The sequence below is a fragment of the Otolemur garnettii genome, unplaced genomic scaffold (assembly GCF_000181295.1).
Source record: "Otolemur garnettii isolate 467f Iridium unplaced genomic scaffold, OtoGar3 scaffold00127, whole genome shotgun sequence".
In the NCBI taxonomy this organism is placed as follows: domain Eukaryota; kingdom Metazoa; phylum Chordata; class Mammalia; order Primates; family Galagidae; genus Otolemur; species Otolemur garnettii.
Genome location: NW_003852522.1, coordinates 1,916,590 through 1,930,424, shown reverse-complemented (window position 1 = coordinate 1,930,424; position 13,835 = coordinate 1,916,590). Strand labels below are relative to the sequence as shown.

The window sequence follows — 13,835 nt, the reverse complement described above, 5'->3', positions numbered from 1 at the left end:
GGCTGGGGATTTGAACCCGCCACCTTAGGTGTACGTGGCTGGCGCCTTACCCGGTTGAGCTATAGGCGCCGAGCCATAAAATATAACTTTTAACTTTTCTTAAATATATTGGGTTTTTTGGGGTTTTTCTTGAGACAGAGCCTCAAACTGTCCCCTTAGGTAGAGTGCCGTGGCATCACAGCTCACAGCAACCTCCAACTCCTGGGTTCAAGCGATTCTCCTGCCTCTGCCTCCCAAGTAGCTGGGACTACATGCGCCCACCACAACGCCCAGCTATTTTTTTGTTGCAGCTGTCATTGTTGTTTGGCAGGCCCAGGTTGGATTCGAACCTGCCAGCTCAGGTGTATGTGGCTGGCATCTTAGCTGCTTGAGTCATAGGCACTGAGCCACTTTGGTAAAACTATTGACAAAGTAATGAAACAAAGATACATTGTTTTACAAATGTAATACCTTTATACAGTAATTGTTAGCCTCTTTTATCTTATGTACTACCAGCAATTATATGCAATATCTCTCAACAAGTTAGAAATTAAAAACCCCACACTTTCAGAAAATGGCATATTTCACAAATAGTCCATTATTATGTTTATCGTTTATTGTAAATGTTAATTCTAAGAAAAATTATAGTAGAAATTGTTAAGACTTTAAAATAACCGTAATCCTAGCACTCTGGGAGGCTGAGGTGTGTGTATTGCTTGAGCTCAGAAGTTCAAGACCACCCTGAGCAAGGGTGAGACCCCCATCTCTACTAAAATTGAAAAACTGAAGCAAGAGGATCACTTGAGCCCAAGAGTTTAAGGTTGCTATGAGCTATGACACTACGGCACTCTACCAAGGGTGACAAAGCGAGACTCTGTCTCAAAAAAAAAAAAAAGAAATGAAGAAGAGACAAAAGTGAAATGAGTATTTCATAGTAAGCAGGGACTGTACAACAAAAAGATTGTGTACATGAGAAGCAGGAATTAGAAGAAAATTTGTGTACATTGAAAGACATAGATCCCTGAGCCAAGATCTGAAGAGATAGTATGGTACAGACATGAAGGAAAATCAGTTATGGAATTTTTTATTTTTATTTTTTTGCAGTTTCTGGCCAGGCTGGGTTTGAACCCACTACCTCCAGCATATGGGGCCAGTGCCCTACTCCTTCGAGCCACAGGTGCTGCCCCTTAGTTACTGGAATTTTAATGTTAATTCTATATCTCATCTAGGCTCACACAAGTGGTAAGTGGATTCCATATTTGGTTTTTTCTTTTTTTTTGAGACAGTCTCACTTTGTCACCCTCAGTAGAGTGCCATGGCATCACAGCTCACAGCAACCTCCAACTCTTGGGCTTAAGCAATTCTCTTGCCTCAGTCTCCCGAGTAGCTGGGACTACAGGTGCCCACCACAAAGCCCGGCTTTTTGTGTTGTTGTTGTTGTTGCAGTTGTCATTGCTGCTTTAGCTGGCCAGGGCTGGGTTTGAAACCACCACCCTCGGTATATGGGGCCAGCACCCTACCCACTGAGCCACAGGCGCCACCCTTTGTTTTCTTTTTTAGAGACAGAGTCTTACTGTGTCACCCTCCGTAGAGTGCCATGGCGTCATAGCTCACAGCAACCTCAAACTCTTGGGTTCAAGTGATCCTTTTGCTTCAGTTTTTTCTATTTTTAGTAGAGATGGGGTCTTACTTTTTTGTTCAAGCTGGTCTGTAACCTGTGAGCTCAAGCTATCCAACCTCCTCAGCCTCCCAGAGTGCTAGGATTATAGGAGTGAGCCATTGCACTTGGCCTACATGGAAGTTCTTTTTGTATTGACAAAAGAAAAAAGTAAAGGTTAGGCTGTATCTTGGAATTTTTGCAGTTTCTTTACCAATACCCTACCTACTTAATTCACAGACCCTTGTACTAAATATGCAATTTTACTTAGGGAAATACAAAACAGAACTGAAGGATAAAAAATATATATTTTTACATGTAAGAAGGAAAACATTCCACAGCATGCTAAGCATTCTTCATTTCCCTTACATGTTGCTCATCTCTTTATCTCTTATTATTTCTTCAAAGGTAGCATTTGGGCTATCCAATCCAAGGCCCACAGCTTTCCATCACATTAAGTTTTAGAGAGCTTAAACATGATATTCTCAGTGCTCAAATTCTCAGAACAGTCTACTTTATTTTTATTTTTTTTTAATTTTTTTGAAACAGAGCCTCACTTTATCACCCTTGGTAGTGTGCCGTGGCATCACAGCTTACAGCAACCTCCAACTCTTGGGCATAAGCCATTCTCTTGCCTCAGCCTCCGAAGTAGCTGGGACTACAGGCGCCCGCCACAACACCCAGCTACTTTTTGGTTGTAGTTGCCAATGTTGTTTGGCAGGCCCGGGCTAGAATCGAACCTGCCAGCTCCAGTGTATGTGGCTGGCACCCTAGCCACTGAGCTACAGACACTGAGCCTTTTTTTGCAGATTTTGGCCAAAGCTGGGTTTGAATCTACCACCTCCGGTATATGGGGCCAGTGCCCTACTCCTTGAGCCACAAGCGCTGCCCGTCTTTTCTTAATTTTTTTTGAGACAGAGCCTCACTTTGTCACCCTCAGTAGAGTGCCATGGCATCATTAGCTCACAGCAACCTCAAATTCTTGGGCTCAAGCAATTCTCTTGCCTCAGCCTCCTGAGTACCTGGGACTACAGGCGCCCACCACAATGCCCAGCTATTTTTAGAGATGGTGTCTCACTGTGGGTCAGGGTCTAGAACTCTTGAGCTCAGGCAATCCACCTGGCTCACTCTCCCAGAGTGCTAGGATTATAGGCATGAGCCACTGTGCCCAGCCAGAACAGTCTACTTTAATTAGGGAAAGGTGATTATCCTTTACACCTATAAACATTCCAGGATCTTTCTTACATCCAAATGAAACACATTTGAAGGGCTTCTTATGAAGAAGAAAGAATGCCTGCTCCTCTGGCAATGGTTTTCCACACTTACGGAGCTCCACAGAGTTCTCCTCGTTGTTGGAATGCAGCCAGAGGTCTTTTGTAGGACCCTGGTTTACTATTAAGATCTTGCCATCAGGCGGCACCTGTGGCTCAAAGGAGTAGGGCAGCAGCCCCATATGCCAGAGGTGGCAGGTTCAAACATAGCCCGGGCCAAAAACTGCAAAAAAAAAAAAAGATCTTGCCATCTATGTGGCACCTGTGGCTCAGTGGGTAGGGCCCAGGTCCCATATACCGAGGGTGGTAGGTTCAAACCCGACCCCGGCCAAACTGCAACAAAATAATAGCCAGGCATTGTAGCAGGCACCTATAGTCCCAGCTACTTGAGAGGCTGAGGCAAGAGAATCACCTAAGCCCATGAGTTGGAGGTTGCTGTGAGCTGCGTGACACCACGGCACTCTACCAAGGGCAATAAAGTAAGACTCTGTCTCTACCAAAAAAAAAGGATCTTGCCATCGACACCATCATCTGATTCACGTGAAGAGCACTGAGACTTGTAGTAATGCAGTAGCATATTGTCTTTCTCCTGATCTTTTTTCAAGTCTTCAACATACGTCTCATAACTTCCATCTTCCAAAATGGAAGTAATGGATTGCTTGTTGTATGTGCTTAGGGAAGCATAGGATTCTGTGGGACTTGGAACATGAAGTGTTCTAGCCTATTTCTGGATCTCAGGTACACCAAAGGCAAAGTGCCCCATAGTAGACAGCTATTGAAAGGCAGTGAGTGACAAATGTTCTTTTATACCTGTTTTTTGGTGATTTCTTTCCTAAGGAAGGCCTTTGGTGTTTTTTTTTTTTTTTCCTAAAGTAACAGGCCTCCTTTTCTATGGTAAGGCCAGAGCGTAGCTTCATGATGTACAAATGGCACTATTCTTCAGCCTTCTGCTGGGATTTTATTGCCTTGTAAGATTTTTCCATGGCTTTGTTTGCTGTGCTGTTCAGCTTTGCTGGGGCAATTTATTGGTTTAATATTTCATTTTAGGCTTCATTTTTCAGGCTTCTTATGATCTTATTTCAATTTCTTCTCTGAAAAGCTGAAACTCTTTTTCTTTTGAGACAGAGTCTCACTTGGTCACCCTTGGTAGAGTGCCATGGAGTCATACATAGCTCACAGCAACCTCAAATTCTTGGGCTCGAGCAATTCTCTTGCTGCAGCCTCCCGAGTATTTGGGACTACAGGTGCACACCACAACACCCAGCAATTATTTAGAGACAGGTAAAAAACCTCTGGCTGCATTTCAACAACAAGGAAAACTCTGTGGCGCTCCGTAAGTGTGGAAAACCATTCTCTCACTCTGGCTCAGGCAATCCACTGGCCTCGTCCTCCCAACTGCTAGGATTATAGGCTGAGCCACCATGCCCAGTCCAAAAGCTGAAACTCTTATACTTTTTTTTTTTTGAGACAGAGCCTCAAGCTGTCACCCTGGATAGAGTGCTGTGGCATCACAGCTCATAGCAACCTCCAACTCCTGGGCTCAAGCAATTCTCCTATCTCTGCATCCCAAGTAGCTGGGACTACAGGTGCCTGCCACAAAGCCTGGCTATTTTTTGGTTGCAGCTGTCATTGTTTTTTGGTGGGCACAGGCTGGATTCAAACCCACCAGCTCAGGTGTATGGGGCTGGCGCCTTAGCCGCTTGAGCCATGCCAAGCCAAAGCTGAAATTCTTAACTTCTTTTTTTTTAAATAGTAGAAGTGACCCAAAAAAGGCAAAGTGCTAGGGCCCAGGATGGTCTCAATGAAGCCCCAATCTGCTAGTGGCTCTTTTGCTGTATAAGCCAAAGTTTTCCTATTGGTCCTTAAGGCCCCTCAAGGTCTGACCTGTCACCTCCCTTATCCTTTCCACAAGGAACACTGGGTTCCTTGTAGTTCCTCAAATACAGCACATTGTCCTGCCTAAGGGCTTCTGTGTATGCTGTTCTCTGCCTACCTGGATTCCTCTTCCCCCAAGTAACCACACAGCTTTCTCCCTCAGGTCTCACCTTAAATGTCACCTTCTCAGTAAGGCATTCCCTGATATCGCCTCTAAAAATGCAAACCAACACCCGCCATCAGCTCCAACCTCTCTATCAAGTATCACCCATCATCACAGTGAGTCACAGAGATTCAGACAAAGGTCACTCCCTCAAAGACACAATCAGGGGAGTGGTGACAGCAGACCATGAACCAGGACCTGTTGACCTGAACTCCGTACCGCTCACTATGACACTTCAAATTTGTCACAGGGTGCAGAGAAGGGAATCGGAATGGAGTTTTACCTCATTTTCAATGGCCAAGACATTAAACGAGGACTTCTTGGGCCTGCGCCTTGGGGCACGGGTCTGGAGCTTCCCGTTGGTCATCTTGGTTACTGAATAGGTGCTAAAGCCCAGAGCAGGCACTGAGGCTGAGAATAGTAGCTCTGAATGGTCCATTTGCCTGTCTGTGCTGGGAAGTATCACCACCTGGGGTAACAAAGGAGAGAAACAGAGTTAATATACTGTGAGTTCACACATAAAGCCATGTATACATGGAGGCATCAAACTCAAGAGGGTTGAGGGAAAGAGGCCTAGGATGGGGGAAAGACATCTAGGTGTTGAGGACAGGGGTAATGGGGGTGGCAGATTCTAAGGAAAAGACAGCAGAAAAGATTCACAAGCTGGAAAAAATATACCTCCTCCTAGGAGGATGGAGGGACTGTCTGGGAAGAGTGAGGGAAGTAGAGGAAGAGACCGATCCTTGAGGCAGGGAAGAGATGGAAAGATTTTAGGGGGAAGAAGAGGTTTGTGGGCGACTTTCTGGGATAAAGGAGATATTCATTAAACAGGAAGAAAATATATGGGGGGTACAGGTATTAAAAAGGGGACCACTCATGGAAGGTAGATGATCCTAAGGGGGGCTAATATTAAGGGACAAAGGAGGAAGAGATACTCACTGGCAGAAGGTATTCATGGAGGAGGAGGTATTCGTGCAGGGGTAGTACCCAAGAGAAGGTGTCCAAAAAGGAAGCGGGGAAATGCAGGAGAATACCAATCAAAGGGGCTCACATTGTTATCCACAGTCCTGCCTTGGGGGTCTCTCACAAGGAAAACACCTTTGCTGACCGGCAGCCGCACCATCCAGTCCACCTTCCGCCCCAGGGGGTTATAAATAGTGACCTGGAACTGGGGTGGGAGGATCAGGGAAGGCATGGGTCACAGCATGCCTTCTCCAAACCTACCCACCTTGCACAGGTACATTCCTGAGTGCTTCCAGTTTGATCAACTCCTTCTTGGTGCATTGGTCTCTGTCCTACTCCAACTTCACTGCATCCCAAGAAATATCATCCCTTCTACAGTCCATTGGCCAGAGCCCCACTCCCCTTGGCCCCACTCCATGATCTGCAAGGTTAATCTGGTGGCACCCACGGGACTTGCCTCCCAGCCTGCCCTTCCCACTCTGGCTCACCGACGAGGAGGTCTGGCTGAGCTGGCATCTGCTGATGTTAAGGTCGCGACAGAATGTGAAGTCTTCCTTGGAACCACTGAGCCTTGCCAGAGCATTGCTCAGGAGAACCTTGGGGAGAAGCGCAAAGGGGAGAATCAGCTCTGTACGACTCCCTTCAGCCTGACTCCGTCCCTCCCAGGACCCGCCCCATCCCATCTGGGCCCCGCCTCCCATAAGCCTTGCCCCCACTATCCCCACTAGGCCCCACCAAGTCCTCGACCACGCCCTATACCAGTCTCCGCCGCCCTACATTATCAAGTGCTGGCCCAGCCCTTTTCCGATTTTGTCCTTCCAAGGCCCCACCGCTTGCACCTCGCAAGGCTCCCAGCCGGCCGCTAGTTGGCGCGCATAGTCGTCCGCCACGTGCTGCTTGCAGGTGCCGGTGACAGCGTCGTGATGCTGGAGCACTGCCATCGCCTCATCTGCAGGCCGATGGTGAGTCAGGTGGGGTTCCGAAAGACTCCCAGCCCCAACTCGAAGGAGAGGCAAAAAGTCTTGTGCGGGCAGACTGAGTTCTTGGGGCTTTAAGAAGGGATTCGAAGAGGATGCCTAGGGGTGGTTTCCAGCTTCAGCCCCGCCCCTGTCCCCTGGTCAGCCGACACCTACTGAGGGGTGCACTGTCTCCTGAGCCATAGGGTCCCACGTTGGCCGCCGGACCCACCAGTGCTTCCAGCTGGTTGCACACCTGAGGAGCAGGGAGTAAGTTGGGACAACTGGCCAGCTGAGCCTCCTGGGCTGCCTCCTCAAACTCGGAGCCCACTCACCTGCAGGAAGTTGTAGCTGAGGCGTTCATAGCGTTTGAGGGCTGGCCGGCTGGAAAAATAGCCGGTCCAGAACATGTGGGGGCCGTCCGCATAAGGGAAGAAATCGTCATGTTTCTCCGACCTGCAGGACCAGGAGCATAAAGAGCCGGGTCAAGACCCAGGGGACATGCCAGCCCACCCTCCAATCCCCTAAGTCCTCCCAAATACCAGGTGAGGTTGGCCTTGTTCAGCTCCCAGAGGTAACAAGCAGGGGTGGAGTAGAGAACATTGACTCGGCTCCCGTTTGCCTGCTGCTGGGGAAAGCAGGTATGTGAGCCCTTGAAAGTCCGCACCTTCCTGGAAGCCCACAGGGGTGCGCATACACTTACACATGAGCATACATTTACGTAGCCACTAGCTCAGATTCTCTGAACACACACTTGGGCTGAAGCCAAATGTTACCAGCCTTGAAAGGATTTCAGAGATGCAAGTATAAACCTGAAATTTTACTAAACTTTTTAAAATTAGTTCCAATTTTTTTTTTTTTTTGAGACAGAGCCTCAAGCTGTCCCCCTGGGTAGAGTGCCGTGGCATCACAGTTCACAGCAACCTCCAACTCCTGGGCTCAAGCAAGTCTCGTGCCTCCGCCTCCCAAGTAGCTGGGACCACAGGCGCCGGCCACAACGCCCGGCTATTTTTTTTTTTTTTTTTTTGGTTGCAGCTGTCATTGTTGTTTTGGCGGTCCGGGCTGGGGATTCGAGCCCGCCACCTTAGGTGTACGTGGCTGGCGCCTTAGCCGGTTGAGCTATAGGCGCCGAGCCTAGTTCCAATTTTTATTATTAAAAACTTTTGTGGACAAAAATAGCTGAGCATTGTGGTGGATGCCTGTGGTCCCAGCTACTCCAGAGGCTAAGGCAAGAGAATCGCCCAGGAGTTGGAGGTTGCTGTGAGCCGTGTGACACCACCGCACTCTAGGGCAATAAAGTGAGACTCTATCTCTACCAAAGAAAAACAAAAACTTTTGTGGGACAGTGCCTGTGGCTCAGAGGAGTAGGGCATGGCCCCATATGCTGGAGGTTGTGGGTTCAAACCCAGCCCCGGCCAAAAACTGCAAAAAAAAAAAAGAAAGAAAAGAAAAACTTTTGTGTACAAACTTAAGCATGACATTATAGGGCAGCAACAATTATTTTCAGCTGCCAGCATCAGATTATTACCAAAAGATACAATTTTTTTGAGACAGGGTCTTGCTGTATCACCCTGGGTAGAGTTTAGCGTAATATTGTAACCTCAGACTCCTGGGCTCCAGCCATCTCCCTGCCTCAGCCTCCCAAGTAGCTGGGACTGCAGGCATACACTACCACACCCACCTAATTTTTTCTATTTTGGTACATTGGGTCTTGCTCTTGCTCAGGCTGATCTTCAACTCCTGAGCTCAAGGTATCCTCCTGATTCTGCCTTACAGAGTGCTAGGATTACAGACATGAGCCACTTTGCCTGCCCCATTTTAACTATTTTTATAATGAATGGAGACTCACTTTCAACTGAGGCAGGTGGAGGAACAAGATGACCTCCGTGAGGAAAAGGATGTTCTGCTTATCCCAGTGTACATGGTACATGTTCAATAAACAGTTAAGTAAACAAAGGGCTGTACATGGGACTACAAGTTTTATGTGCATATACACACATCTACACACTGTACACACAGTTAAATACACAGACACATATATATACATACTGTGTGCATTCAGCAATCTCTCAGTTCTCAAATATGCTCAGGATTGCAGACACAATCTAGAACCAGAGAATCCAGCCTCCACCCTCACGGAATCCATAGCCAGGTGGAAGAGAGAAACATTGAACAGATATCCAGTTGGTCAGGATTGACATGGATGTGGCATCATGGCTACTGATGGAAGCCAGTGAGGGAGCACAGAGGAAAGATCAGGGCTCTGCCTGGGGTTTGGTAAGGGCTTCCAGGAGGAGGACACATTACAGCTGGTGTCTTAAAGGAGAAGCAGGAAGCCTTCCACCAGAGACACTGCATAATCATAGGGAACCACTAACACATCATGTGTCAGTCACTTCCTACTCATCTATACCAACAAACTCATTAAACTCTCATTAACAACCCTGTGAGGTAGGGACCACCATTATGCTCATTTTGTAGATGAGAAAACTAAGGCACAGAGTGCTAAAGATCATTTCTTAAAGTCACAGAGCCAGTAAATGACAAAGCCAGGATTTGAACCAGTTTCCAGAGTTTGTAAAATGGAGTCAGTGACATTTTATGGGGAAACAGCAAGACAGTATGACACTATGGTGACTCAGGGACATGGTATTTGCAAAAGAAGGGTCAAGATGTTGAAGCCTCCTCATGGGCCAAGGGCATGGGAGGACTGAGAAATATCTTTTTTCCTTTTTAAATTTCAGATTAACATAAGAGTCCATACAATTAGGTTACATTGTTTGCATTTGTTAGGTAAAGTCCAAGGTGCAGTTGAGCCCTTCAACCTAAGAGAAATGTCTTTTGGAAGGCCTTGGGTAATCCTTACTTAGATAGAGCTGTTTTTGTGACACAACAGTGCCGGGAGCGGGTGGGAGGTCAGGACAGAGATTGTACAGGTACTATAGCATCTTGGATGAACAGAGAAAAGACAAGTTTCTGAGCTGAAGGGAAAGAGTGACTGCCTGTGCACACAAATATAGCCACAGGCCACTTACACATCTATGGTAGGTAGAATAATAACCACCCAAAAATGTCCTTGTCTTGATCCCCAGAACCTATGACTATGCTAGGTTACCTGGCAAAGAGGAAGGCTGCAGGTGGAATGAAGACTGCTTATCAGCTAATCTTAAAATAGGGAGATTATTTTGGATTATCTAGCAGGTCCAATGTAATTACAGGATCTTAAAACTTAGAAGAGGTGAGAATGAGAGAAAGAGATATGATGATGGGAGCAGGTCAGAGAGATGCTACATGGCTGGCTTTGAAAATGAAGGAAGCAGGCTGGGTGCAGTAGCTCTCACCTGTAATCTCAGCACTCTGGGAAGCTGAAATGGGCGAATTGCTTAAGCTCAAGATTTCAGACTGGCCTGAGCAAGAACAAGACACCATCTCTACTAAGAATGGAAAAACTAGGATCAGCGCCTGTAGCTCAGTGGCTAGGGTGCCAGCTACATACACCGGCACTGGCGGGTTTGAACCCAGCCCAGGCCTGCCAAACAACAATGACAACTACAAGCAAAAAATAGCCAGGCATTGTGGCGGGCACCTGTAGTCCCAGCTGCTTGGGAGGCTAACGCAAGAGAATCACTTAAGCCCAAGAGTTGGAGGTTGCTGTGAGCTGTGATGCTACGGGACTCCACTGAGGGCAACATAGTGAGACTTTGTCTCAAAAAAAAAAAAAAAAGGAAAAACTAGCAGGGCATTGTGGCAGGCACCTGTAGTTCCAGCTACTGGGGAGAATGAGGCAAGAGGATCATTTGACTCCAAGAGTTTCAGGTTTCTGTGACCTATGACTCCATGGTACTCTACCTAGGGCAATAGAGTGAGTGAGACTCTGTTCAAAAAAAAAAAAAAGAGAAAGCAGCCATGCACCAAGGAATGCAGACAGCAAAAAGCAACAAACATATTCTCTCCTAGAGTCTCCAGAAGGAATCAGCCCTGCCAACTTCTTGATTCTAGCCCAGTGAGACCCATGCCAATGCCAGACTTCTAACCTATACAACTTTAAGTATTTCTGTTGTTTTTGACCTGCTAAGCTTGCAGCAATTTGTTTTAGTAGTAACAGAAAACTAAGACAGGCTCGGCACCTACAGCACAGTAGTTACGGTGCCAGCCACAAACAGCAAAGGAGGTGGGTTTGAACCCAGCCTGGGCCAGCTGAATAACTACAACAAAAAATAGCCAGGCGTTGTGGCGGCTGCCTGTAGTACCAGCTACTTGGGAGCTATGACACCAAGGCACTCTACTGAGGGTGACATAGTAAGACTCTGTCTCAAAAAAAAAAGAGAAAAGAAAAGAAAAAAAACTAAGATAGTACCCAGAGCTAGCTTGGTGCCTGTGGCTCAAGCAGTTAAGGCACCAGCCATATACACCTAAGCTGGCGGGTTCAAGTCCAGCCTGAGCCTGCCAAACAATGATGGCTGCACCAAAAAATAGCTGGGCATTGTGGTGGGTGCCCGTAGTCCCAGATACTTGGGAGCTGTGACACCATGGCACTCTATTGAGGGTGACATAGTAAGACTCTGTCTCAAAAAATGAGAGAAAAGAAAAAGAAAAAGAAAACTAAGACAGTACCCAAAGCTAGCTCAGTGCCTGTGGCTCAAAGCAGCTAAGGCACCAGCCACATACACCTAAGCGGGTGGGTTCAAGTCCAGCCTGAGCCCACCAAACAACGATGACTGCCATCAAAAAATAGCCACGCATTGTGGTGGGTGCCTGTAGTCCCAGCTACTTGGGAGGCGGAGGCAGGAGAATTACTTGAGCCCAGGAGTTGGAGGTTGCTGTGAGCTGTGATGCCACCGCAATCTACCCAGGGTGACAGCTTGAGGTTCTGTTACAAAAAAAAAAAAAAGATAGTACCCAGAGTTATGAACATGACGCAAGGCCCAAGGATACAAATACATATGTGCACATGGGCATCACAAGGTAGGCATACTGACCTGGGCATTGACCAGCCGGATGAGTTTGTCAAGATTCTTGAACCACATGTTGGCATTCTGATATTGGAAATCCGAGCCCATGGTCATCATGGTGTGGTTGGTGCGGTATTTCTGGGCCTGCAGGCCAGAGTGGAGTCCTTAGGCCATGGTGCCCTGGGCCACTTCTGTGTACAACTATGGCCCATTATATGTATGGATAATCAAGGCACCCAATTGGTGCACATTCAGGCATCAGTAGGGTTAGGGGAGTATAGCACATATGGACACAGATAAAAATAGCTACTAGTTGTTAAGTAGTTCTCTTGGCCCCCCTACACAGATAAAGACATCAAGGAAGTGGACTGTCCTATCTCTTCAAATCTGGAAGAGGGACATGGCAGTGATGAACAGAATACTATCGTTTTCTAAGAAATATGAGGTTTTAGGGGACACCTGGGCCATTGAAAAGGCTCAGTGCCCTGTCTACATGAGATTTGCAAGTTCTGGACACCATAGTTACCTGAGAAGTGGCCATACGCAGGAAGTAATTGACCAGTTCCTTGGCGTTGTACTCAGGGCTTTGGGGGTCCTCTACGATGGGATTGTCAGTACACAGTATGTCCCAGCATAGATTCTTTGGTGGCTCATAATTATTGGGAAGCACACCTGTGGGACCACACCAGACTCAAAGAGATAGCCCAGCACCCCACATGTACCCTGGGATCAGAGTTTGCCAGGACCCACCCAGGAAGGGCTTCAGAGCTTGCAAGGCCCAGTGAAAAAAGAAAATGCAGGACTCTTGTTCAAAAATTATTAAGTATTCTAGGACAGTGATATCAGAGCATTAAACCAAGCCCAGGGCTTATCTGAGCATATGGCCCCATGGCGCAGCCCTGTTGGCACTGGGTCCCCTCACCAGTGAAGAGGTTGGCAATTGGGGGCGTCAGGCTGGTGCTGGCCTGCCACATATATTCCATCTCCAGCTTCTTCTCCCGCTCCAGTTTATCTTGATAATCAAGGCGCCCGAAGAAGAAGCCATCAAAGCCCATCTACAGGTGGGGCAGCAGAAAACAGTGTGAATCAGTGCCCAGCAGCATTACCAAAGCTCCTCTCAGGTCTGGAGGGGCAGGTCAGAGTACACGTAGAAAGCTGAAATGAGGGAGGCCTCCAGTTCACTTCTAGGCTTTTTCTATATTTTGTAGAGACAAGGCCTTACTGTGTTGTTCAGGCCAGCCTCAACCCCATGGCCCCAGGTGATCCTCTGTTCTCGGCTTCCCAAAGTGCTAGGCTAACAGGCATGCCTGCCCCAAAGCCAGTTTTAAAACAGAGTAGGGGCCAGGCACAGTGGCTCATGCCTGTAATCCTAGTACTCTGGGAGGCTAAGACAGTTAGATTACTTGAGTTTAGGAAGTGCAAGACCAACCTCAGCAAGAGCAAGACCCCTGTCTCTCCTAAGAAAAGAGGCAAGAGGATTGCTTGAGCCCCGGAATTTGAGATTGCTATAAGCTATGATGATCCTATAGCACTCTACCCAGGGCAACAGAGTAAAACTCTTATCTCAAAAAAAAAAAGGGAATAGGCTCAGCGCCTGTGGCTCAAGCGGCTAAGGCGCCACCCACATACACCTACAGTGGCAGGTTCGAATCCAGCCCGGACCTGCCAAACAACAATAATGGCTGCAACCAAAAAATAGCTGCGTATTGTGGCGGGCACCTGTGGTCCCAGCTACTTGGGAGGCTGAGGCAGGAGACTCGCTCGAGCCCAGGAGTTAGAGGTTGCTGTGAGCAGTGAAGCCATAGCACTCTACCCAGGGGGACAGCTTGAGGCTCTGTCTAAAAAAAAAACAAAAAACCAAAACCAAAAACTCTACCTTATTTTTTTTTTTAAATTGACTCTTTAACGTTGTTAAATGATTAACTTGCTTAGTTCTGATTGGTAGGTGCAGCTGAGCTCTGATTGGTCAGTACAGCCCAGTCCTGATTGATTGATACATTTAAGCCCTGATTGGCCCAC

At 47.4% G+C, this 13,835-nt stretch overlaps 1 protein-coding gene and 1 pseudogene across 2 annotated transcripts in view; both read right to left on the bottom strand.

Moving 5' to 3' along the window:
* Positions 1-13,835, bottom strand: part of MAN2B1 (mannosidase alpha class 2B member 1) — a 24,984-nt gene that overhangs the window by 8,898 nt on the left and 2,251 nt on the right. Inside the window, exons 5-14 of one of the 2 annotated variants that reach the window (XM_023518057.1) lie at positions 12,739-12,871; positions 12,343-12,488; positions 11,844-11,960; positions 7,407-7,492; positions 7,200-7,320; positions 7,042-7,120; positions 6,748-6,857; positions 6,397-6,504; positions 5,997-6,113; positions 5,229-5,414 (exon numbers count right to left, since the gene is read on the bottom strand). In XM_023518057.1, the coding sequence (XP_023373825.1) occupies positions 5,229-5,414; positions 5,997-6,113; positions 6,397-6,504; positions 6,748-6,857; positions 7,042-7,120; positions 7,200-7,320; positions 7,407-7,492; positions 11,844-11,960; positions 12,343-12,488; positions 12,739-12,871 (1,203 nt within the window). The remainder of the gene's footprint in view (positions 1-5,228; positions 5,415-5,996; positions 6,114-6,396; positions 6,505-6,747; positions 6,858-7,041; positions 7,121-7,199; positions 7,321-7,406; positions 7,493-11,843; positions 11,961-12,342; positions 12,489-12,738; positions 12,872-13,835) is intronic. The other variant, XM_012810186.2, reaches the window with a different exon arrangement.
* Positions 2,046-4,015, bottom strand: LOC100948337 (annotated as a pseudogene).